Raw genomic sequence first — 24,074 nt, forward strand, 5'->3', positions numbered from 1 at the left:
AATGGATGACTTTGGAAAAAAATCCCGAAACAGGTCAATTTTTATTTTTAAATTACGACTTTTTGGCATATATATCATACTAGTGACGTCACCCATCTGGGCGTGATGACGTCATCGATAATTTTTTTAAATGAGAATAGGGGTCGTGTGATAACTCATTTGAAAGGTAATTAAATTCTCTATTCAGTAATATGTATAAACATTAATATAATTATTTATACAGGGCGTCCAAAAAAAAATTTTTGGGTTAAATTTAGTGACATAAAAAGAAGAATGCATGTAATTTATTTAGTTCAAAATACATTTTACTGCCCTCATAAAACTGAAAAAAATGTTGATTTGAAAAATAATCATTGCTTTTCGCTTAAATTAAATGTTCAAACTGTCATGAGGCTGGTGGGTGGCGGCTTTAATATTGAATTTAAGCAAAAAACAATATTTATTTGCCAAATAAACATTTTTTCCTGTTTTCTGATAGCAGTAAAATGTATTTTGAATTAAATAAATTACACACATTCTTCTTTTTATATCAATAAATTTAATTCAAAAAAAAAAATTTTTGGGCACCCGGTATAAATAATTATGTTAATGTTTATATTACTGAATAGATAATTGAATTACCTTTCAAATGAGCTACCACACGACCCCTATTCTTATTTAAAAAAATCATCGATGACGTCATCACGCCTATATGGGTGACGTCACTAGTATGATATATATGCCAATAAGTCGTAACTTTAAAATAAAAATTGACCTGTTTTGGGATTTTTTTCCAAAATCGTCCATTCTCGAGAAAATTAATTTATTCCAACCTTTACGTGCTCACTGTATAATGCCATGCAAGCAATTTTTTTGTTACCGGAATAATACTAAACGATATCAATACATGTACCTACAAACTGGTGCAAGAATCTTGAAAATCTGAGCACAAATAATAAAGTTATAAATTGTCAAACTTAATCAAAAATTTTGGGTGGCGCAATTTTGTGCCGGTGAGTGTATAAGAAGTATATCTATTTGATATAATGCAGAATTCTATTTTACATATTATTATTAATAATCAATAGTGAAGAAAGTACTTACCATATGCCAGGCTCCAGTGCAATATTTATATTTTCAGGTATATCAAATCTATGACCTGCAAAACCAAAAAGTTATATTAATTTTTTATATTTTATTTCTTTATAAAAGATATGATATATTAATGATTATTACTATTGAATAAGAACGTTGGCCAGAAGTCGGTTTAGATGAGAAGGAAATCAAACTACTAAAAAATTGATATTGGAACCAAAACGCTTGAGTTCTAAATTAGAAGAGGAGTCAGAAATTGGTGTGTTCTGTCACCCCTGCTATTTAATCTTTACTGAAATTTGAAGAAAAATCTTCTGCATAAAAGGTATATTTATTTTAAAAAACTCTAAAAAGGGCTGCAAATACAACAGAACCGTTTCGCTTTAAAGAGAGCATCATCAGTGTTCTTGCAAGCTCTACATGCTAAAAGTCACCAAAAATACATCGATTAACACCGTTTAAATGTGGACTAAATGTCTTAAATTAGAATATTAAATGTTAAATCCAAATGTTGGATGAAATCACTAAGGATCTACACTAAGGCATTATATGACCTTCCCAGAAGCACGTGGGTTGTTGAGTAAAATTCTCTGTCTTCACATTGAGAAAGGTAAAAATCAATTTGGCTTTTACCTTTCTCAATGTGAAGACAGAGAATTTTCACGTGCTTCGTGGAACGTCATACAATGCCTTAGGGATTTCGTGCGACATTTGGATTTAACATTCAATATTCTAATTTAGTCGACATTTAAACGGTTTTAACTGATGTATTTTGGTGGCTTAGCATGTAAAGCTTACAAGAACACTGATGATGCTCTCTTTAGAGCGAAAACGGAAAACGTTCTGTTGTATTTGTAGCCCTTTTTAGGGTTTTTTTTAATAAATATACCTTTTATGTAGAAGATTTTTCTTCAAATCTTTGTAATTAATGATGTACAGCCATCTACAAGAAATTTTAGTTCTATAGAATTTTAACGTAGTTAATACTTTTCGAGTTATTTACGATTGAAAATGTAAAGGGGATTAACATTGATATGACCCAAGATAGAATTGTGTGGAGAAATTCAATTAGGGAAGCCGACCCCGCATATAAGGCAAAGAGAATGATGATTACGATTGAAAATGTTTATTTTTCGACAAAAAAAATCACGTTTTCATGCGATTTTCACAAATAACTCAGAAAGTATTTGATCGAAAAAATATTCTAAGCAAAAATGTAGTATAATATAAAAAAATTAAAAAAATTGTGAACTCGTAAAGTCTATAGACCCAGCAAATGCAAAGTTCATGAAAAGTACGTTCTTATTCGTCAAATTCCAAATCAAATATTTCAACGTGAAATAACCAAGAAATGAAGCACTTTTCGGGAAAAACCAATTAAAACTTTTTTACTTAATAAAGCTCTATTTTTTTGTTTTAAGAAAGTTTCTAGCATCAAAACTAAGAGGGTTATGGTCAAAATCAAGTTGACTCCTTTTTTTTGATAAAAAAATCGTGAAAATCTCCCCCTACTTAGCACCCCAAATGAAATTAATCGTTACCGCTTTACAAACTATTTACTTTACTTATGTATCTTTTACATTATTGAAAGGGCCTGAACGAGTCACTAATCACGAGTGTATGCAAAATATGAACAGCCATGTTTGAACCAATTTTTGTCTAACAGAAAAACAAAATGAATCTATCATATTTATAAAAGCAAAACCTTCCTACTTTTTACTCCTTGAGATTTTTAGTATCCCTAATACTTTTTAAGTTATTTTGAAAAAAGGGCATTTTCCAATATTTTAGGAAAATTCTTTTTACTATAAAACCAATTTTTTTCAAAACTAAGCACTCCCAACCGGTAAACCTTATAGATCGTATAAACAATACACATATAAAGTAAATGGTAGAGCGGTAACGATTAATTTTATTTACGGTGCAAAATAGGGGAAGATTTTCAAGATTTTTTTCAACAAAAAAGGAGCCAAGTTTATTTTGAGCGTAACTCGCTTAGTTTTAATGCTAGAGACTTTTATACAAAACAAAATTAAAGAGTTTTTTACACTTTAAAAAGTTTTAAAAAAATGTTTCTCGAAAATTGCTTAATTTTTTGTTTATTTCAGTTGAAAAATTCGATTTGGAATTTGACGAATAAGAACGTATTTTTGATGAGCTACAACTTTGCTTTTACTGGTTTTATAGACTTTCTGAACATAATTTATTTTTATTTTTTAAAAGCTACATTTTTACTAAGAATATTTTTTCGATAAAATTACTCGAAAAGTATTGACTTAGTTAAAAAATTATATAGAACAAAAGTCTTTTAGAGTTAGTCAGTTGATCCATTGTGGGACTTACTTTAAACGCGCGTTTTTTTACCCCGAGAAGGGGTAACTGTAACTGTCAGCCCCCAAGTAAAAGCAACCAACGGTACAAGTTCAACTTTGAAGTAGACAGTAAGTAGAACCTAAAACCAGATTTTCATGCAATTCGGAGTTGACTCTGAAAATTACACTCCAAAACGGTCATTTACTGGGCTATTGTTGTTTATTTGTCCCGATCTACAACCCTAAATCTCGATTTGTTTTTGCTTATGTACCGATTAAAAACAAATCGGACCTGGCAACAGTACTTTTAACACTCTTTTTTGAACATACTCATTAGCCTATTAATTTTAGTTCCGTATTTATATCACTTGAATAAGTTTTTATCATACGATACATATTGGTCGAAACAATAAGAATAATGTATGTTCGTGTTTGTTTACATCTACGGTATCGCAGCAGCTGTAACATCTAAAATAATGGACTATTAAGTTACTATCGTAAAATGTTTATTACGGCAAAACAATGGAATAGAGGAAAGCAACAACGGTTTTAACGAAGAAACATACATTTATGTAGGTGCGCGTTATTCACCGGTGAACAGCGAAGTAACTTAAATATTTAAAACAAAAATGTTTCGGTTTTGCTGTACAATGTACAAGCCTACTGGGTTTAGATTTAGATAAAATACTTTTTCTGAGAAAAGTAAACTGCTTTCATATTTATACCTTCACCAAAAATACTTGCATTTAAACTATAACATTCAATTCGAAAAAATACAGTTGATGGTAGATTGAGAGATCGTTGAATAATATTAAGGGGGGGGTATGGTTTGAAATATTTAAAAAAATCTTATTATTTCAAATAAAAGTGCATACTTTCAAGAATACTCTCTGAAAATTTCAAAATAATCGGAGTAAAATTACCAGAGATACAGCGTGTTTGAATATTCCTACCTTCGACTCGCTTTGCCGCGACTTCGCGCTAGCACGCGTGAGCGTAGTGAGAAATGTTAAACAACTGTTCGCCTTCTCTTGTGTAGATTACTCCTCGATTCAAAAAATATATTTCAATGTGCATCACTTTACGATTTTACAGACAAATAAGAAGATGAAGATGCAGTTGTCAAAACTTTAAACGCATTTTTCTCAAAACTACTTCTTCAAATGCGGTGGACATTGTAACTGAAAAACTACTCGGCCGATCTACCTGATATTTTGCACATATTTTCTTGAGACATTTCATGAGGTAAAAACGTCGAGATATTTTTCTTTTTTTGCTTATTTTTTGTTCAATAATAATAAATCTGTTGATTTTCACAAAATTTTTACCAAAAATTTCAATTTTTTGTTTGCTGAGTGATGCCAAAAATTCAAAAATCATTAAAAATAAAAAAAACTCGACGTTGTGACCTCGTAAAACTCATCAGCTAATTAAATCTTTTTGAATTTTTTGTTTCGTATGATCTAGTGACGAGTTCTGATGTCCACCGCAAAATCCATTTTTTTGTGAGCTGCCTGTCAAAATTTGTCACCAATGGCTTACTTTTCAATATGTTGGATTGAATTTTTTTCTAAATATTCTTTGAATTGTACTTAATATGTTTATTTAATTTAAAAATAAAATAACTGTACCATATCTTCGAAAAAAATTCACAAAAATGTGCTTGATATGTTGATTTCAAACCATACCCCCCCCCCCTTAAGGGGCTATACTTGTGTAAAAGTACGAAATTCATATATTTTTTTGGGGATTTCTCAAATAAAAAGTACTACCAATTATTTTGAAATTTTGTATGAGCATTTATTATAAAAAAAAAAGTACATGTAAAACAATTTTCATAAAAAAATATTGAAAATTAAACGATTTATGGGCCATCTATTGGCCCCGTGAAAATAAAAACATGGCTCCACTGCTGTAGTGATTGGGACTAATAGAGATCCTAAAACATAAAATTTTAAAGTGATTATTGAAATATAAGTTATTTCCTATGTCCTATACCATCAACTAGAATTTTTTTAAAATATTAAAATTTGGAAAAATGACGAAGTGTTGAAAAAAAAATTTTAAAATTAGCTAAAATATTTTCAGTTTCAAAAACCGCCAAATTGACATTTTCTATCCGATCAAAAAAGCCCTAGTTGATGATATACATAGAAAATAACTTATATTTCAATAATAACTTTGAAATTTTATGTTTCAGGATCTCTATTAGTCCCAATCCCTGCAGCAGTAAACTATGTTTTTATTTTCACGGCGCCAGTAGATGGCGCATAAATTGCTTAATTTTCAATATTTTTTTATGAAAATTGTTTTACATGTACTTCTTTTTTTAATAAATGCTCATGCAAATTTTCAAAATAATTGGTACAGTACTTTTTATATTAGAAATTCACAAAAAAGTATATGAATTTCGTACTTTTATACTAGGATAGTTTAAAAAAGATTAAGTAAAGAGAGTACAGTTTTGCTGTAGTTAGATTTGATTTGTTGCTACAACTGTGAGGAATATGTATATTTGTGAACACCAATCAACAAGAGTCAAGAGTGGGCGCACCAAAAAAGAGATATTATGTATAATAGCAAAGGACCGTGAAAGGAAGAAGGGTGATTTAATGCCTAAACTCGATGCTATGGTCAAAAGAAGTATCTAATCAAAAAAAGCATCTCATCTTTAAAAGTATAGTGCTCTATGGATTCGAAACATGGCAACTTACTAAATCCCTGGAACGACGCCTACTTGCATTGGAAATGGACTTCTGGAGAAGATCGGCTAGAAGATCAAGGCTTGAAAGAATACAAAATGACCAAATACGAAAGATAATGGGAGTCAAGTCAACCATCATAGACGAACTTCAAAGGAGACAACTGATCTGGTATGGCCACGTAGAAAGAATGGACGACGACAGACTGCCAAAAAAATTTTAAAATGGACGCCAAGGGAAAGAAGGAAGAGAGGAAGGCCAAAACAATCCTGGCTAGGCGGCATTCAGAAGGCAATTTTGGAAAGGAATCTTCACCCTGGCGAATGGAACGAACCGGAAGGCGAAGAACGCTATAAATAACCGGGATAATAATAGATTTGTTGTCCAACTATTATAGAGAAAATTCGCTAAGACCAATTCCAAACAAAACTCAAGTGTGCGATTTCCACTTTCTGGTCCGACTGGCCAAAAGGAAACACACCATTACCTGAAATAACACCTTGCTAGAACACACACATCTACTAAACGGGTACCAGCTAAATAACATCGGGTATGCAGATGGCACCATAGTATTTGCGGACAACCTAGAAGACCTACAACTCCTCATGAACAAAATCACGTATTACAGTCAACAATATGGACTCAATATAAACGTAGGAAGACGAGGCTGATGATCATTAGCAAGAAAAAGATAACAGAAGGTCAACTCTACATCAACTACAGAACGAGTGACGCACTACAACTACTTCGGCACCTTAATAAATGAAGAGTGGACCAACAACCAAGAGATAAGGGCACACATCGGAAAAGCTAGATCCATCTTCACCCGTATAAGGGGGCCTTTTTCAAGAGCCTCAACCTTTCTCTTGGTATAAAAGTAAGAATGCTACGATGTCTTCTCTGTCCTTTTTATGGTGTTGAATCATGGACCTTGAACGAAGATATGTGCCGAAAATGGGAACCGTTTGAGAAGTGGCTATATCGGGGAATTCTCAAAATCCCGTGGACTGACCGGGTCACAAATGAGGAGGTCCTTAGAAGAATGGGGAAGAACCGAGAGGTACTAACCACCATCAAATCTCGAAAGTTGGAATACTTTGGACGCATTATGCGAAATGAATCCAGATATGCCCTCCTACAAGCCATCCTGAAGGAAAAATATTTGGAAAGCGAGGTCCAGGGCGAAGAAGAACATCCTGGTTAAAGAACCTCAGAACCTGGTTCAACACAACATCTATGCAGCTTTTCCGGGTTGCTATAGATAAAATGCACCCCCTTTTTGACCACGCACCATATCCTGGTAGACTGAAATCAAGAGACAGTTTACTTGGCGCCCTGCTAGACAAACCACCACTCTGTTCTTCATCCACTAACAAAATGACAGCGGAGCAATACAATAGATAACTCCTTCTTCTTCTTCTTGCGCCACTAATATCGGAGATTGGAAATCATCAAGGCTACCCTGACCTTGTTTACAGTCTAAAGAGTTCATTAGTTGTGCAGCCAAACCACTCTCTCGAATTCCGCAACCATGACATTCTTCTACAACAATAGAGAACAGAGAAAACCTAATAACCTGCCCAAATTGCCCGCATTATAAATATCATAATATGCACTGATGGGTAGGCAACCAATTAGCGTTGGATACAGCTCAATACTGGGCTCAGAAACTATACTGATTAAGAAGATAACCAGATGGAAACCAAAAACTGAAATACCAAGGTGAAGACCCAGAGAGAGATGGGAGGTCCAGGTCATGAGTAGTGGTGTAAGAGGAGAATATTCTCAAGAGAATATTCTCGGCCAGAAAATTCTCTGGAGAATATTCTCGGCAAAAATTTTCTATATTTTCAAAAACCAAGACAAAAATAAAAACTAGATACGGGTCAAATTATTATAATTTAAAAAATATGTAGGTACATATATTGTTTTTGCCAATCACAACTTCTCATCAGTACATTAAAATGCAGAATGTAGATGACCAGGATGAAATAATGATAGAAATAGATTCTGAATCTGAGGCCTTCATTTTTTTTATATACAAAGAACACTGTTGTTTCGTCTCATAATTTTGTATATAATTTCATGATTTTTAATACTCTATTTTTCATCTTTAACAATATTCCTAAGTTCGTCATGGGATTCATTCTCAGAAAATTCTCCATATCGAGAATATTCTCGAGAATATTCTCCGATTTTTCGTTCTCGAGAATTTTCCAACACTAGTCATGAGGGATATCAAAATTCTGGAAGTAAGAAACTGGGGGAACTATGCACATATCGAAATGAGTAAAAGAAAATTGTAAAGAAAGCCAAGTCATACAACAAACTTTGACAACAAACAAGTGGAATATGGAGTGATTCACCGCAATAAGCGAATCAGAGAGCTCTAAGTAAGAGCGACAAACATTCCATCCGGAATGAAAAGCCCTGATGATGATGATGATAGAAAAACGTTCTATATAATGAACGAGGCAAAGTCTGAAACAACCTAACACAATTCCTCCCCGAATCAACCCCACAGAAAACTCCATCTACTTATCCATGCCAGTCGAAACAGAAAGATATCCACTGTTGTATTCTTGTATAAAACACTACATGGAAATAGCCATAAATTAAAAATATCATTTTAAATTTCAATAAACATTTCTTTTGCAGTCTGCAATCGAATTTCCGAATAAAGCTAAGTGGACACTTTTAATTATAAGTTTTTATTTTATGTTCAATAAAGTCAGCAAGAGGAATGACCTTCATTTCCTTTTAATTATTAAGGTTTAATTAAACAGAATTCTATTAAAATAAATGTTTTTCTAAAGAAAATTTATTAAAAGGTGTAAATACATATTTTTGGAGAAAATTATTAATATATTGATTGATTGAATCTATAAAAATAATATGACCACCTCGAGAAACTTCAAATAAAGAACAACAGAAGAGCAAGCCTTAAGGTTTAAGTCAGCGAAAGGACAAACAATTTCCCAAATGTCACAGCAAATCAAGTGGGCACACTTGGCACAGTAACTCCTTAAAAATGGCAGAGTACATGGAAAAATGTGTACAGAAAAACTGACGAAATTGGTCAACTGAGCAAATTCAGAAGTTTGGACCGAAAACACTACAATGGTTCCTCCAGATGAAGAACAGTTAAGTATGTTCAACCTATGGAGATACCCATAGTCTGGAGACAAGCTAAAGTTGTCGCCTGGCTTAAACTTAAGAAAGATCTCAACGACCCCAAAAGCTATCGGCCAATATTTTTGCTCAGTCACCTATTCAAACTATTTTAGCGCATGATCCTTAATCGAATGTCAGCCCGAATTAGATAGTAAACTCAACAAATAGAGCAGTAAGGACAGCGAAAGACGGTTCGCCAATACGAAGACGATCAGTGGGAAGATCACGAAAACGATGGAACGACAACTTACTAGTACCACAGTATAAAGAGGGACAGTAGAACCACTCTCCAAAAAATTGGAAGTAAAATCTGCAATCGCGCATGGCGACCGCGCAATGTTCGTAGTCGCTTTTGCCCCACTCTCGCATTGCTAGTCACATAGAAACGTACGGATTTTAACAGGGAAAACCCGCATCCACCACTGGTGAATTACCAATTGCGTACTGCCGGTATTACTTCTCGAGATCAAAGCGCCGACAGAGGAGTGATTTTACTGTGGAACCTCTATATACTGTGCTAGTACTCTGGGCTAATTAGCAAAATACAAGGAAAAGTTATTTACCAGCAATTTTATTGCTGGAGTCGAATCTTATGATTGTATATATTAATAATATAGGTACGCAAAGTCCGCAGATAGTGTGCTACTTTTTTTATCAACAAAATGGCGCCTGAAAATCGTGTTCTTTTCAATTTTTGCTCTATAACTCCAAAGATTTTAACTTTACACCAAAAACACCAAAATAAAAATTCACCATAATTAAATTCTGCATAGAGACCTGTTTTTCCGATTTACTTCGACGAAAATTTTCCTCGGAAAACGCTGGTTTTTTCAACAAAATGACGCCCGAAAATCGTGTTTTTTCAATTTGTGATCTATAGGTCCAAAGATTTTAACGTTACACCAAAAACACCAAAATAAAAATTCACCATAATTAAATTTTCCATAGAGACGTGTTTTTCCCGATTTACTTCGACGAAAATTTTCCCCGGAAAATGCGGGTTTTTCCATCAAAATCTTTAATTTTCAACTAAAATTTTAGATAAGTAACTGTTTATCAATAATTAAATAACTTGGTAATATAGATTATATAATATAGATTATAGATTATAATTACAGAAGCCGATGGAAATTGAATGAACAGTTTAGCAACAACTGAATTGTTAATTAAAAATTTTCGGTCGCTATAATAACCACAGTATTTATGATACATTAGAATAACTATGATTTTTGTAAAAATAAGACACTGTAGGTACCTATCTAATGTACTTTACAGAACTGAAATTAAGCTATTTAAGCGGCCTCAGGAATATTTTAAAATTATATAACAATTTTTTGGCTTATAAACAAACATAGTATCTCCGGAAATATTAAATTAAATTAAATCATGAAAACGGTATTGGAAAAAAAGCGGCAGGACGCTTCTTTTAAAAGAAAAAACGTTTAATTGTGATAAGTGGTTCCTGAGATAAAACCGGTCAAAGTTGACCGGCATTTACGGCAAAGATATAAACAATAGGATCATATTTTTTGAATTATCACCATTTTATTTCGGTCCTCTTTCTCCACACCAATTTTCATATCTTTAAAATACGCATAACATATATTATTATAATAAAAACTATCGATATTACGAGTGAAAATTCCAATCAAAAATAGCAAAATTCCAATCAAAAATTAGGTTGGAGAAAATTTAATCTCAAAGTTCAAAATCGGTATACGTTAAAAAATGATTTTCTCGGCTTTCCATATAGCAATTTTCTTCATTCTTTTTTTGTTCTTAAGTAACTCAAGTAGAGCCATCTAACTAACGCATTATTAAATGTCAAACTTGCTTTTGTTTTGTTATAATACATTAATTTATTTATAAGAAAAGAAAACTTCATATTTTTTCCAGTTGCAGACTTTTTTTAGATAAACTTACTACAAGTGTACCTTTTAACGTTAAAAACACAAATATTCTTATTTAAAAGCTGTATAATTATTTAAACAATTTTTATTTAAACAAATTAAAAATTTTTGTTGTAATAAATAAATTAATTTATTATAACAAAACAAAAGCAACTTTGACATTTAATAATGCGTTAGTTAGATGGTTATTGGTCCTCGAGTTATTATTGGTACTCGAGTTACTTGGGAACAAAAAAAGAATGAAGAAAATTGCTATATGGAAAGCCGAGAAAATCATTTTTTATATACTTACCGATTTTGAACTTTGAGATTAAATTTTCTCCAATTTTTGATGGGAATTTCACTCGTAATATCGATAGTTTTTATTATAATAATATATGTTATGAGTATTTTAAAGATATGAAAATTGGTGTAGAGATAGAGGACCGAAATAAAATGGTGATGGTTAAAAAATTCTGATCCTATTGTTTATATCTTTGCCGTAAATGCCGGTCAACTTTGACCGGTTGTATCTCAGGAACCACTCATCACAATTAAACGTTTTTTCTTTTAAAAGAAGCGTCCTGCCGCTTTTTTTCCAATACCGTTTTCATGATTTAATTTAAATTAATATTTGGTTTATAAGCCAAAAAATTGTTTACAATTTTAAAATATTCCTGAGGCCGCTTAAATAGTTTAATTTCAGTTCTGTAAAGTATATTAGATAGGTACCTACAGTGTCTTTTTTTACAAAAATCATAATTATTCTTATGTATCATATTTATTGTGGTTATTATAGCGACCGTAAATTTTTAATTAACAATTCAATTGTTGCTAAACTGTTCATTCAATTTCCATCGGCTTCTGTAATTATAATCTATACGAAACGAGCTTTTATATTACCAAGTTATTTAATTATTGATAAACAATTACTTATCTAAAATTTTAGTTGAAAATTAAAGATTTTGTTGGAAAAACCCGCATTTTCCGGGGAAAATTTTCGTCGAAGTAAATCGGGAAAAACACGTCTCCATGCAGAATTTAATTATGGTGAATTTTTATTTTGGTGTTTTTGGTGTAAAGTTAAAATCTTTGGACCTACAGAGCAAAAATTGAAAAAAAAACACGATGTTCGGGCGCCATTTTGTTGATAAAAAAGTAGCACACTATCTGTGGACTTCACATACCTATATTATTAATATATACAATCATAAGAATCGATTCCAGCAATAAAATTGCGGAATAACTTTGAAAATAACAATTAAAATTGAAAATAGCTTTTCCCAAAAATGGGTTATTCTCCGATAATCTGCCCAGACTATATAGAAGCACATTGAAAAAACAGACAGACAGTCATGCCTAAACAAAAAGAAGAAGAAGAAGAAATCAAATTTCCAAGTAATCGTTTATGGCGCCGTATTCGTTTTCAGCAACCCCAAAAGCCCCCCAGTAACAAAATCTGGCCGTTAATACACTTATTTTGACATGTTTATGCACTTTTGGATGCATTTTATGAACTTTAGAATGTAACTATACATTTCCATCCATCTTTCTATAGTAAACGTTTTTCTTGACATCATCCTGAACACAATGCAAAAAGTTACAACTCTCTAGTAGGTGCTTATTTAACAATCGATTTATTCTGTGCTAAATGCCCTGGTCCAGCGGTTCTCAATCTTTTTGTGTCATGTACCACCAAATACTTTTTATTATTTTTGGTACCACCTAACTGAAATACATATCTAAAGGCGGGTTCTCATTAGTCAACCTCATTGATCAATAGCGTTGATTCTATGCAACTGAACATAGAACTCAAATTCACACTATTTCAAGGATATTGAATTCGGTCTACAAAGTGCTAACTTTAATAATGTGTTTTTATAATAATAATTAATAATAGTGTGAATATTTAAAAAACATTCTTAAAAATAGGAAAACAAAAACATCTCTGACTCTATTTTGCAACGGAAACACTTCTTAAACGTTTTGGTTTATGATGGATTATATTTATACAGATCATCTGTTCATGTACCACTTTTATTTGCTTTTAATATTTTATTCAGTTCAACTTTGTAGGTTGTCCGGATACTTTTAATTTTATTTTTAATATCGTTTAGTCAGTGTTTCTATTTCCATTACAAGACGATTAGCTTCATAGCTTTTTTCCCGCTTTATTATGTTTTTATATTGTTCACTCCTAATTATCCATAGAACTCCTCTCTCTGGTATAGTTCTAGAAACTTGCAGATATGGTTGTCTCTCCATTTAAAATTTGACATTGTACACGAAATTATAATACTTTGTATATGGTTTTCACAAAGAATTTAACCTCATCTCATATGCTTACTATAGGGCTTTTCGTCGATTGTCATTTGTTTCGAGCTTCTGTCATGTGTCACATAATATTAAGATATCTACGTCATACGTCTTTGGTTTGTATTATTGTATATACCAATAACGTATGTCGTAGATATATTAATATTATGTGACACATGACAGAAGCTCGAAACAAATGACAATCGATGAAAAGCCCAATAGTAAGCATATGAGATGAGGTTAAATTCTTTGTGAATGAAAAGCCCTATTTAACTACACAAAATACAAGTCAACGCAACTGAATGCTAGTTCTCATTGTCAAGCATTGTTCTATTTGATAGAATCATTTTCATTGATCTATCAAAAGTAGGAAGGCTTTCACTTTTATTGAAATACCATATGATAGAACAATATCGCTGAATCGACGTTCATATAAATCTATTTTTCTTCTATAGCATAGAATCAAGGATACTGATCAATGAGATTGACTAATGAGAACCCGCCTTAACTAGGTGATCTAATTGACTATAAATAGTGGTGCTGATTTCGGCTGTTTTTGCGTTTTGTGTACCACCTCAAAAAATGAAATGTACCACCAGTGGTACATGTACCACATATTGAGAACCGCTGCCCTGGTCGATATCACAGTTCACCTGTTGTATACGTATGTATTTCACACAGATTCGTAAATAGAACATTAATAGTTACTTACCCAGTGAAATGAGTCTTTGTACAACATTAACCATATCTTTAGCTTCTTTCTTATAAAATGCTTCATCAAGATCGGGCTCCATCTCTAAATCTGTATGGAAATTAAGGAAAATATATACAAAATATTACTCACCTAAATACAACAAATATTATTTTGTAAAAAATCCAAGAATTGCGGTTAGAAAATAACAATTGCACACACGAATAAATACGTTAGAAAAGTGTAAATTTCCGATATTGTAATTGTTATAGGGTTAACGGCATGGTTGGTAACATATTGTACTGAAGCTGACGCACGTGTGTCATAAAGATGGTATGCGAGAACTAAACTAAAATCTAGAATGGAAATAGGTAAAACACGAAGTAGGTATAAAATTTGATATGACTTGTCAGCAAAAAAGTCAAGTAGTTCTGGTAAAACAACCTGTTAACTTATTATGTAGTGCAGTGAACGTGTACGCACAACCAAACTTATATGGATTATCTTTTATTTTTTATTAGTTCAAGTGAATTTAAAACAAAAAAACAAACAAAGTCAAACTATATATTTTCAAGCAATTTAATTACCAATACATAAGAATTAAAGAACACAATCAATTTTTGAAATAGTAAATTAAAACTATTTTAGTTGTTTTAAAGTCAAAAGCATAAAAAATTTCAATGTAAAACGAATAATGTTTAATTTGTTGTTATTTATACCAAATTTAAAATCAAGATGCAGTAGAAATAAACAAACCAAGACACGTTAAATGCTACTAGGAGCACCCCCGAATCATAATTTACACTGTATAAAATTTGGAAATCATGATTTGAGATTTACAATGTATACACATTGTAAATTATGATTTGTGAGTGCTCCTAGTAGCATTTAACGGGTTTGGTTTGTTTATTTCTACTGCAGGATACTGTAAGAATACCTGATTGTAGTTTCGTAAGAAGTTTATCCTCAGGACTAGGGAAGCCATTGGCGTTAACAAGTGCCAATTTAAGCAACGAAAAGAATGCTATAGAAATCGATGACTTGACGGTGGTAAATTAAAAGAAGATAATAATGCGTCCACTGTGGTAGATTTATCAGAACCTGGCATTTTTAATATAGTCAGGAAAGGTGTTTCCTGTGAAAGTATAGTGCAGGGGTGGCCAAGCTACTTGATAATCCGAGCCATTTTTCAAAATTGGAAATTTTTCGCGAGCCGCAATTAAACAATAATTATTTAAGAAGTGTAAAAAATGTATTAAATTTTTCCCTCACTGTTTGGATTTCACAAATTTTAAAGTGAATTAAAATGGTTCACATACCCATGGTACTAATTCAGGATATTTCGATTCTTCATCATCCTTTCATCTTTTTCTGGGACGGCCTACTGATCTTCTACCGTCTCAAAAAACAATGTCTTTAACAAACTGTCTTCCTCTGAACTTACCACATGACCTGCCCAGCTTATCTTAGCTTTTATATTATGTCTGACGATGTTTTCAGTACCACATACAGTCACCAATTCAGCTTTGCGGCACCCTCTCCACTCTCCTGTCAATTTATCACCTTGAGGGCCAAATATCTTTCTGTGAACTTTTCTTTCGAATATCAGCAGCTTATTTATTTCCCTCTAGTCCATGTTTCACTTCTATATGTAACTATTGGGCGAATAATTGGCATGTACAGTTTTAATTTAAATTGTCTCTTTAGCAACTTAGATCTTAATAATGATGATAAGGAGTAACTACCGCCCATAGATATTTAAACTCTTTTACTACTTCGAATTAATCTGACTCATTAATATGTATTGTTCTGAAGCCATTTCCTTGTGGCATTTTTATGATTAACTATTTAGATGAGAAATAAGCCACAACTAAATTTAAAAAATAATTTTATTAACGTTTCGAAGCCCAAATCGGGTTTCGTTTAAAATACAAAATACTACTAAAATAAACAAAAATGTTGTTGCTAAGTAAAAAAATTCTAATAATTTATTTAATCTGACTCATTTATATTGGCAATTCAGACGTATATTATACATTTTAAAGTAGAAGACTTTAAAATGATATCGACAATATTTATGAGTTGCGTTCCTGGGACGACTTTACTAAAAGATAGTTCATTAGATTACATGAAATCAATCCCAACTCAAGAATATCCGTCACAAAAAATCATAGCATGTGATCTGTCTTTAAAAAGACAACCAAATGCAACGATGACAGTAAAATTCTCGCGTTAGAGATTCCATAGTAAATCACGAGGGAAAATCAGGAAAAAACCTCGTGATACTATCCCGACATCGTAAGTATTTGGTCTTACATTTAATAACTTTCAAAAACTAATACCAAATGGCAAATTATGACTTTAGTATGTTTAAATTATAAATAATATTAATAATACATAGATATACAATAAGTAATACTAAAATATAAAGTATGTACTAACTCGATATGTTATTGACTTACTAATCGTGGTATTTTCTTTCTATTGACTTCCTCTTTCAGTAGGGGTAACTACATCCTTTATAAAATACCTTGTGAATGCGAACAAATTTATTTAGGTGAAACGTCAAGACCATTAAACGTTAGAATAAGTGAACATCGGTCTTATATTAAAAATAGAGAATTTGATAGATCTCAAATATGTCAACACGCATGGGATAATGAACATAGAGTTCAGTGGAGAAATTCAAGTGTAATTCTGAAAGAATCAGATAGTAAAAAGAGAAACAATTGTGTCGCAAATTCCTCGATAGAATGCAGTAGGATGTGGTTACCCATACTGAAAGAGGAAGTCAATAGAAAAAAAATACCACGATTAGTAAGTCAATAACATATCGAGTTAGTACAAATTTTATATTTTAGTATTACTTATTGTATATCTATGTATTATTAATATTATTTATAATTTAAACATATTAAAATCAGAATTTGGTATTTTTCTAAAGAAAGTCTTCTATTTTAAAATGTATAATATACGTCTGAATTGCCAATATAAATGAGTCAGATTAAATAAATTATTAGAAGAATTTTTTTTACTTAGCAACAACATTTTTGTTTATTTTAGTAGTACATATTTTGTATTTTGACAACGAAACCCGATTTGGGCTTCGAAACGTTAATAAAATTATTTTTTCAATTTCACTGTGGCTTATTTCCCATCTAAATAGTTAATCATTAATATGTATGTTCTGCCTAACTCTTGCTCCAAAATTTTTGGTTACTAGCAATGTATTTCGTCTTCTCTTCATTTATTCGAATGCCCAGACTAGCTGTTTCTTCCTAGAGTTGTGAAGACATTTGTCCTCTCTCACGTCTCTTGTAGAATGAGTGACTGCCCCTAGATCATCAGCAAAGGCCAACAATAGTTTTGATCCTTGATTCGCAAATCCCCTATCAGGTCAGATGATATTTTACTTATTACATATTCTAAGGCCAAATTGAATAGTAACGGTGATAAGAGGTGTCCTTGTTCTGATGTTACACTTAGTCTTTTATATTTGTTGCCAGTAATTTAAGATATTTTGAAACACAGAAATTAAAAGTAATTTAGGTACGCTTATTGAGAGTCACAAATAATCCTTCAAAGAGCCACATGTGGCTCGCGAGCCACAGTTTGGCCACCCCTGGTATAGTGGATGTGTTAACTCGGTTTAGTTTAACAAATAGACACAATGAATGTGATATTAAGGTGATACAGTAGCGATCAACAGGTAGCCAAAACGTGTTCCAAGATTGCGGCTGTAATTTTGAATATTTTTTCGAGATATTTGGCACACGTATTCGTAATATAATAAAGAATGGCGGTACAGAGCCCAATTTGAAAAATATATTAATATGTGGGAATTACTCTGTAATTAAATACAATATTAAAAAAACGAGCCTGTACCGCCATTAAGAAGAACAAAAAAATACACTTTTTTCAAATAAGCTTTTTTATCCGATGCCTAGATTTTGTGTCATTTTGGAACTACTAATGAAATAAAAAATTTTAGTAGTTCCAAAATGACACAAAATCTAGGCATCGGATAAAAAAGTTTATTTGAAGAAAGTGTATTTTTTTGTTCTTCTTAATGGCGGTACAGGCTCGTTTTTTAAATATTGTATTTAATTACAGAGTAATTTCCACATATTAATATATTTTTTAAATTGGGCTCTGTACCGCCATTCTTTATTTTATTACGAATACGTGTGCCAAATATCTCGAAAAAATATTCAAAATTACAGCCGCAATCTTGGAACGCGTTTTCGCTACCTGTTGATGGCTACTGTTTCCTCTTAAACAAGAAGTGTAAATTATTGTATTAGGAATTAATTTTTCAATAAAAAAAAGTCCTGCATCTTTGTAAATTTAGTATAGTTATATTTTTTTAGTAGTCAATGTTACCACCCCTACTCTTATCTATCTATCTAATTAGCCTTCTTCGGTCCATCTTTGGACATAGGCCTCCCCAATCTTTTTCCATTCTTCTCTGTATGTTGATACAATCATCCACCTAACTTAAAGCCCACATGCTTCTTGGTATCATCTGCCCATCTTATTTGGGACCTTCCTCTGCCTGGTCTATACTCACACGGTCTTCAATTTATAATAATTGTGTTCCAGCGCATTTATTTTTGTTTTATATTGTGTCCGGCAAATTTCCATTTCAATTTTGCAACAGTCTAACATCCCTCACTTTCGGTTTCTCTCTTATTCGCTCGTTTGTCTTTCCATTGGTCTTTGCGTTTCACAGTGGTCCAAAATCCCGAAAAGCTGGCCAAAAGTCAAAAAAAAAATTCGACGTTTCGGGAATATAATTACATTTTCTAAAAGAGAATTAAATTCCCTATTCAGTGTTGGCAACTCTAGAGCTATATCTCTTATATCTGAATTTCCAGTTCAGTTCAAAGTAGACCTTCGTACGGAACATACCCGCAGTTAAGAATAACGAATATTTTATACGCAGTCTTGTGCGTATATCTCGAAAATGAAGTGCGCAAATTCAATTCTGCAAAATGGAGGTTATTCGTGGAGACATTTTTAATAAAAGCCGATAATATCAAAATATGTGTATATGTGTTATATTTAGTAGATTTTAAGTTGAAGTTAGGTAATAAGAAGGTATACATTTTGAAAAAATTAAATTTTCAGATAGCCAAATAGTTATGTATTCCATCGAATTCCAAGATGTTACTACAATCATCTTTTAGATTATATTTCTCTCTTTAAAATACAAAAAAATTAGCTGCTACTATCGGCTCCTTTGGTTTTACGAGATTTTTTTGTACACGCGCTCTGCGCTATGAGTTTCAATATGAATCGTTAACAACGCAGAATAAACAGATCATGCCGAGACATCCAGGTAGTTGTTATGACTGTAGATCTTTAGTTATTTCAGTATCGTAGTGTAAAATAGTAGATAAAAGGGCCACGTACAGTATTGTTCAAAAATAAAATAAAAATTAGTTTTGACTTTCATATGATTAATAATCGAATTTAACCTTGGAATAAAAAATTGGCGGATTGCACCAGCCATTTTGTTTTTGAAATTTCGATTTCAGATTCGTAATCAGCAACCTGAAAAACCCCTGGATATCAAATTTCGACGGTATTAAATATATTTAAAATACATAAATCCGCCATATTACATCCGTTATATTACATCCGCCATTTTGTTTTTTGCAGTTTAGACTTCGGATTCGTAATTAGCAATCTCAAAAACCCCTGGATGCCTAATTTTATGAAAATCAAAAAACGCTTTCATATTTTGGCCATATTTTTGAGTTTTTGGACCACTGTGACGTTTGTATGATTTTGTCCATGTTTGCTTTTATAGACTTTCACGTTTGGTAACCATAAGTGAGAACAGGGAGTACTTCCGCATTGGTTGTATACCTTGGTCTTAAGATGTTGTGGATATCTTTTGTATTTAAGGATGTGGCTTAGTTTGCCAAATTCAGCCCATGCCAGTCTAACTCGTCTTTTGATCTCTGCTGTTTGGTTTTCCTTGTTAAGTTTTATAATTTGACCCAGATATACATAATCGTGAACTTGTTTTATTTCACTTTGTCTGATCCTCATTGTGATGTCCTCATCGGCATTTGTTGTGGTTTTGGTCTTGCTGTAATTCATATTAAGGCCTATCCTTCCAGCTTCTATGTCTAGTTCTTTCATTATTTCAAACAATTTTTCTTTTTTATCGGTCATCCATACGATGTCATCAGCATACCTTAGATAGTTCAAGCATTGTTCACAAATTTTTATACCTTTTCTTCCCATTCCAATCTTTTAAAAATATCTTCCAGAACCTGATTGAAAAGTTTCGGTGATATTGTGTCACCCTGTCTCACGCCTCTATTTATTTGTATTGATTTTGTTCCTTCATATACTTTAATTGTTGTTTTGGCTTCCTTATATTTATATACCGTGGGTGTGCACCTAATCAAATTGTCGTCAACATTTTGTTATGGTGTATGTTGTTCCAATCTTAAATGGCAGCTTGTACTAACTGTGAGGTGTCCTGTGGATTATCTCATCAAGCTCTAATTCTTCTTTTAAGCATATCCCATGGTCTATGTCCATAGGATTAAGGTCGGGTGAACAAGCAGGCCCCTCCAGCACAGTGATATCACAGCATTAAAAACAAACAGTAGTAACACCCTCATCGACCGATACCAATCTGCCGATCGGTGATCTGCAAACGGCAGCAAGGCACGTACTTAACCACGTACCTTGCTATCACGGCCGGGATGAAATTATGAAATAAGTAGTTTTCCGTCTTTTAATTATTGATATTGTAATTTTTTAAGTTGTCAGGAATTACCATGAATCGGAGCAAAGTTAAATCAAGTTAATTATAGAGTACAAATAAAATTATTTAAATACAATCTGGAATTTTCTAATTTACTTTCTGACTCGAAGACATTTAGCGACGTACCTAAAACAGCACCGAATGAAAGAATCAATTAGTAGTTACATGTTACATTTTACATTTTGATCCTTTTCGGTAGAAGTAGACAAATCTGCTGATAGAGGTAACATGTCATTCACAATTATCAATAATTTTTGTTCGATACGCGTTACGTCTAATAGTCTAATATTTATGAGAGGTTTATAAGCGTTTAGAGCTCAAAGTACTTCCCAATGGGGGGAGGTTACAACCCCCAAAACCCCCCTGGCTACGCCACTGAGGTCATTTGTCGTTTGCCAGGCCAGGACCACGTTTTCTTTTTATTTTTATTAGTTGAAGGAAGTCAGATCACTCGTATCTGAATACATGTCCAAGCTAATGCGTTTTTCGTTTTTTAATAAGTTCTAGTCGTTAATGATCTCTATTCATACATTTTAAAATTTAATTTGTTAATATGGTTAGTTCATGGAATTTGTTCACTTTGGATAATTAATACCGTATCGTCGGCATATCTGATTCTTCCGTTGACTTTAACACATGTTGTGGCTCATCCAGAGCTCATGCAAATATCTTCTCTGCGTACAAGTTGAATAATAATGGTGAGTGTATACAACCTTGTCTAACTCCTCTTTACATTTTTATTTGCTGTCTCATTCTAATGCATTTTGGTTCCAATAATGTTTACGTATGTATTATGTCTATATTATTGGAATTGATGTTCTTTTTTGCAAACATTCTATTAGTTTTTCGTGTTTGACTTTATCATGGGCCTTTTCCTAATCCATGAAGCGCACTTTTTATTGATCGCGACAAATGCACCCGCAGAATGAAACTAGACCAGGCCTCTGGGGTTCCCATACCGTTCCTGAAACCAAATTGTTCTGGGCCCATACCCTCTTTGCAATTTTTGTAAATTCTGTTATAAATTATTTTCAAAAATAACTTTAACATATGGGATATGAGACTTATCAGTAGAAAGTCGTTGCATTTGTTTGCGTTGTTGGATTTAGATAGATGTTAGCCAATCTTGTGAAATTTGACAAGTTTTGTAGCTACGAAAATATTATTGAAGATTTGAAGAAGTTTTTATCTTTTCAGAGCTATAAGTTTTACTGTGAATGTTATCAAGGCGGGTGCTCTTTAAATTTTCATGTTTTTCATTGCCCATTTTATTCCTGATGCTGGAAAAGGTAAATTATTATCAATGTTTAAACGCATATATGTCCATACAAAAATAAGGAAAGATGAGATACGGCGAAGAACTGGAGTGGAAGACAGACGTCATAAAACGCATTAAGAAGTTGAAGTGGAAATGGGCAGGGCACGTCGCAAGACAACAGATGATCTTGAGGAAGCCTATGTCCGACAACGGACAAATTTGGCTGTGTGATGATAATGATGATGATTTTCATACAAGAGCGATTTTCGGTTTTAATATTTCGTCATTTAGTGTCTCCTTCACATTCATTAGTTTTCTAATTCGTTCATTTCTCACTTTGTCCACTGGTGTTAATATGCATCTTCTTGTCTAAAACATCATCTTCATTGTATTTATTCTGTTGTCCATTCTTTTATTTGTCACTCACGTCTCTAAGCTATACAGTGAACAGCTTTCCACTATTGTCTTAAAGATTTGGTGTTTAGTTTTGATTGTAATATATAGGGGGTCCCCGAAAATAGTACGTTCCTTAAAGGTATACGTAGAAGGCACAATGTAGAGCAAAAAAGTCTTTTAACATTTTTCTCTAAATTCATCCGCTTGAGCAAAAAAAACGAAAATACATTTTGATATGCAAATTGAAGTCTGGCAACAACGCGCAACTCAAAAATCTAAAGATTAAAAAAGTAGGTTTGTAGGTCACTTGCAGCTGGTAGGTAATAGTATATTACTTTATGAGGCGGAGAAGCATGACTTTTCTTGACGCGCCCGATATTACGCGCCGAACGAAGTGAGGCGCGTAATAGAGGGCAAGTACAAATAGGGCAAGTATAAATAGTACAATTTATACTCTATTTTTACTCGAAATTAACTGTGACAACTATCAAAGTCGTCTAGATGTTAGAAATTAAAATAATTGATGGAGGCGGAAATCTAGAATGCCTCAAACGACATGGGGGCTGGAAATCAAGCACAGTTGCCGAAGGATATATAGAGGATTCAATAAGAAATAAGAACGATAATGCTCAAAAAATTTTAAACCCTCATGATTCGCCAACATCGGGAATGATTGCTGAAAGTTGTGCTCGACCATCAGTATCATCAACAATTACCAATGCGTATCAAGAGTCGGGAACATTTTTGCACGGTTTCAATTTTGAAAATGCCTCATTAACTAATTGTACTTTTAATATTACTATAAATAAAAATGATGTTTAATTGTTGTTAATGACATTTGTATTGTTGCTTTGTGACATGTCTCATATTGTTGCCATGACAACATTTTTCCCTCCGCCGTAAAGAAATGGGAAAAAAACTGCTGCCGGCGGAGACATCAAACTTTGACAGGATCAAGTTAGATAAGTAATGTCATCATTATTTGACGTTTGAAGAAAAAATAATGTGAATATCAACCAAACTCATATCCATTATTTTGCAGGTAGGTACCTACGATGTCAACAACCTCAAAAATCACACCTTAAAGTAAATAAACAAGGGGTTATTAGGTTAAATTCACAGCAATTTCTTCTAGGCTACGTTGCCGTGTCATTCAAATTTATTAAAATAAAAATTTGCTTATATGGAGAACAATGTAATTTTTATGGAAACGGCTAACTTTAGAAAAAAATGTTTTGTTCTAAATTGTGTTGTGTATCCATACCTTAAAGGAACGCACTATTTACGGGACACCCTGTATAGTCGCTCCATATACATAATCGAGTGTAGTTGTCGTGTTATTGTCTTTCCATCTAATCCTGTATTTGTTAAAATTGCCCCCAAGTAACTAATATTCATTTGTTTATTTTATGCAGTGTTTTCAATGTATTGCGTAATCTGCCGAAAATTTGTAGTATCCCTTGAGGTCTCTA

General features: G+C 32.6%; 1 protein-coding gene across 2 annotated transcripts in view; it reads right to left on the reverse strand.

The window, feature by feature from the left end:
• LOC114324397 (RNA-binding protein fusilli) overlaps positions 1-24,074 on the reverse strand; it is a 372,033-nt gene that overhangs the window by 178,882 nt on the left and 169,077 nt on the right. For both annotated transcript variants that reach the window (XM_050647923.1, XM_050647922.1), the window contains exons 4-5: positions 14,180-14,269; positions 1,084-1,138 (exon numbers count right to left, since the gene is read on the reverse strand). In XM_050647923.1, coding sequence (XP_050503880.1) covers positions 1,084-1,138; positions 14,180-14,269 — 145 coding nt within the window. The remainder of the gene's footprint in view (positions 1-1,083; positions 1,139-14,179; positions 14,270-24,074) is intronic.

The sequence above is a fragment of the Diabrotica virgifera genome, chromosome 4 (genome assembly GCF_917563875.1).
Source record: "Diabrotica virgifera virgifera chromosome 4, PGI_DIABVI_V3a".
NCBI classification, from domain to species: domain Eukaryota; kingdom Metazoa; phylum Arthropoda; class Insecta; order Coleoptera; family Chrysomelidae; genus Diabrotica; species Diabrotica virgifera.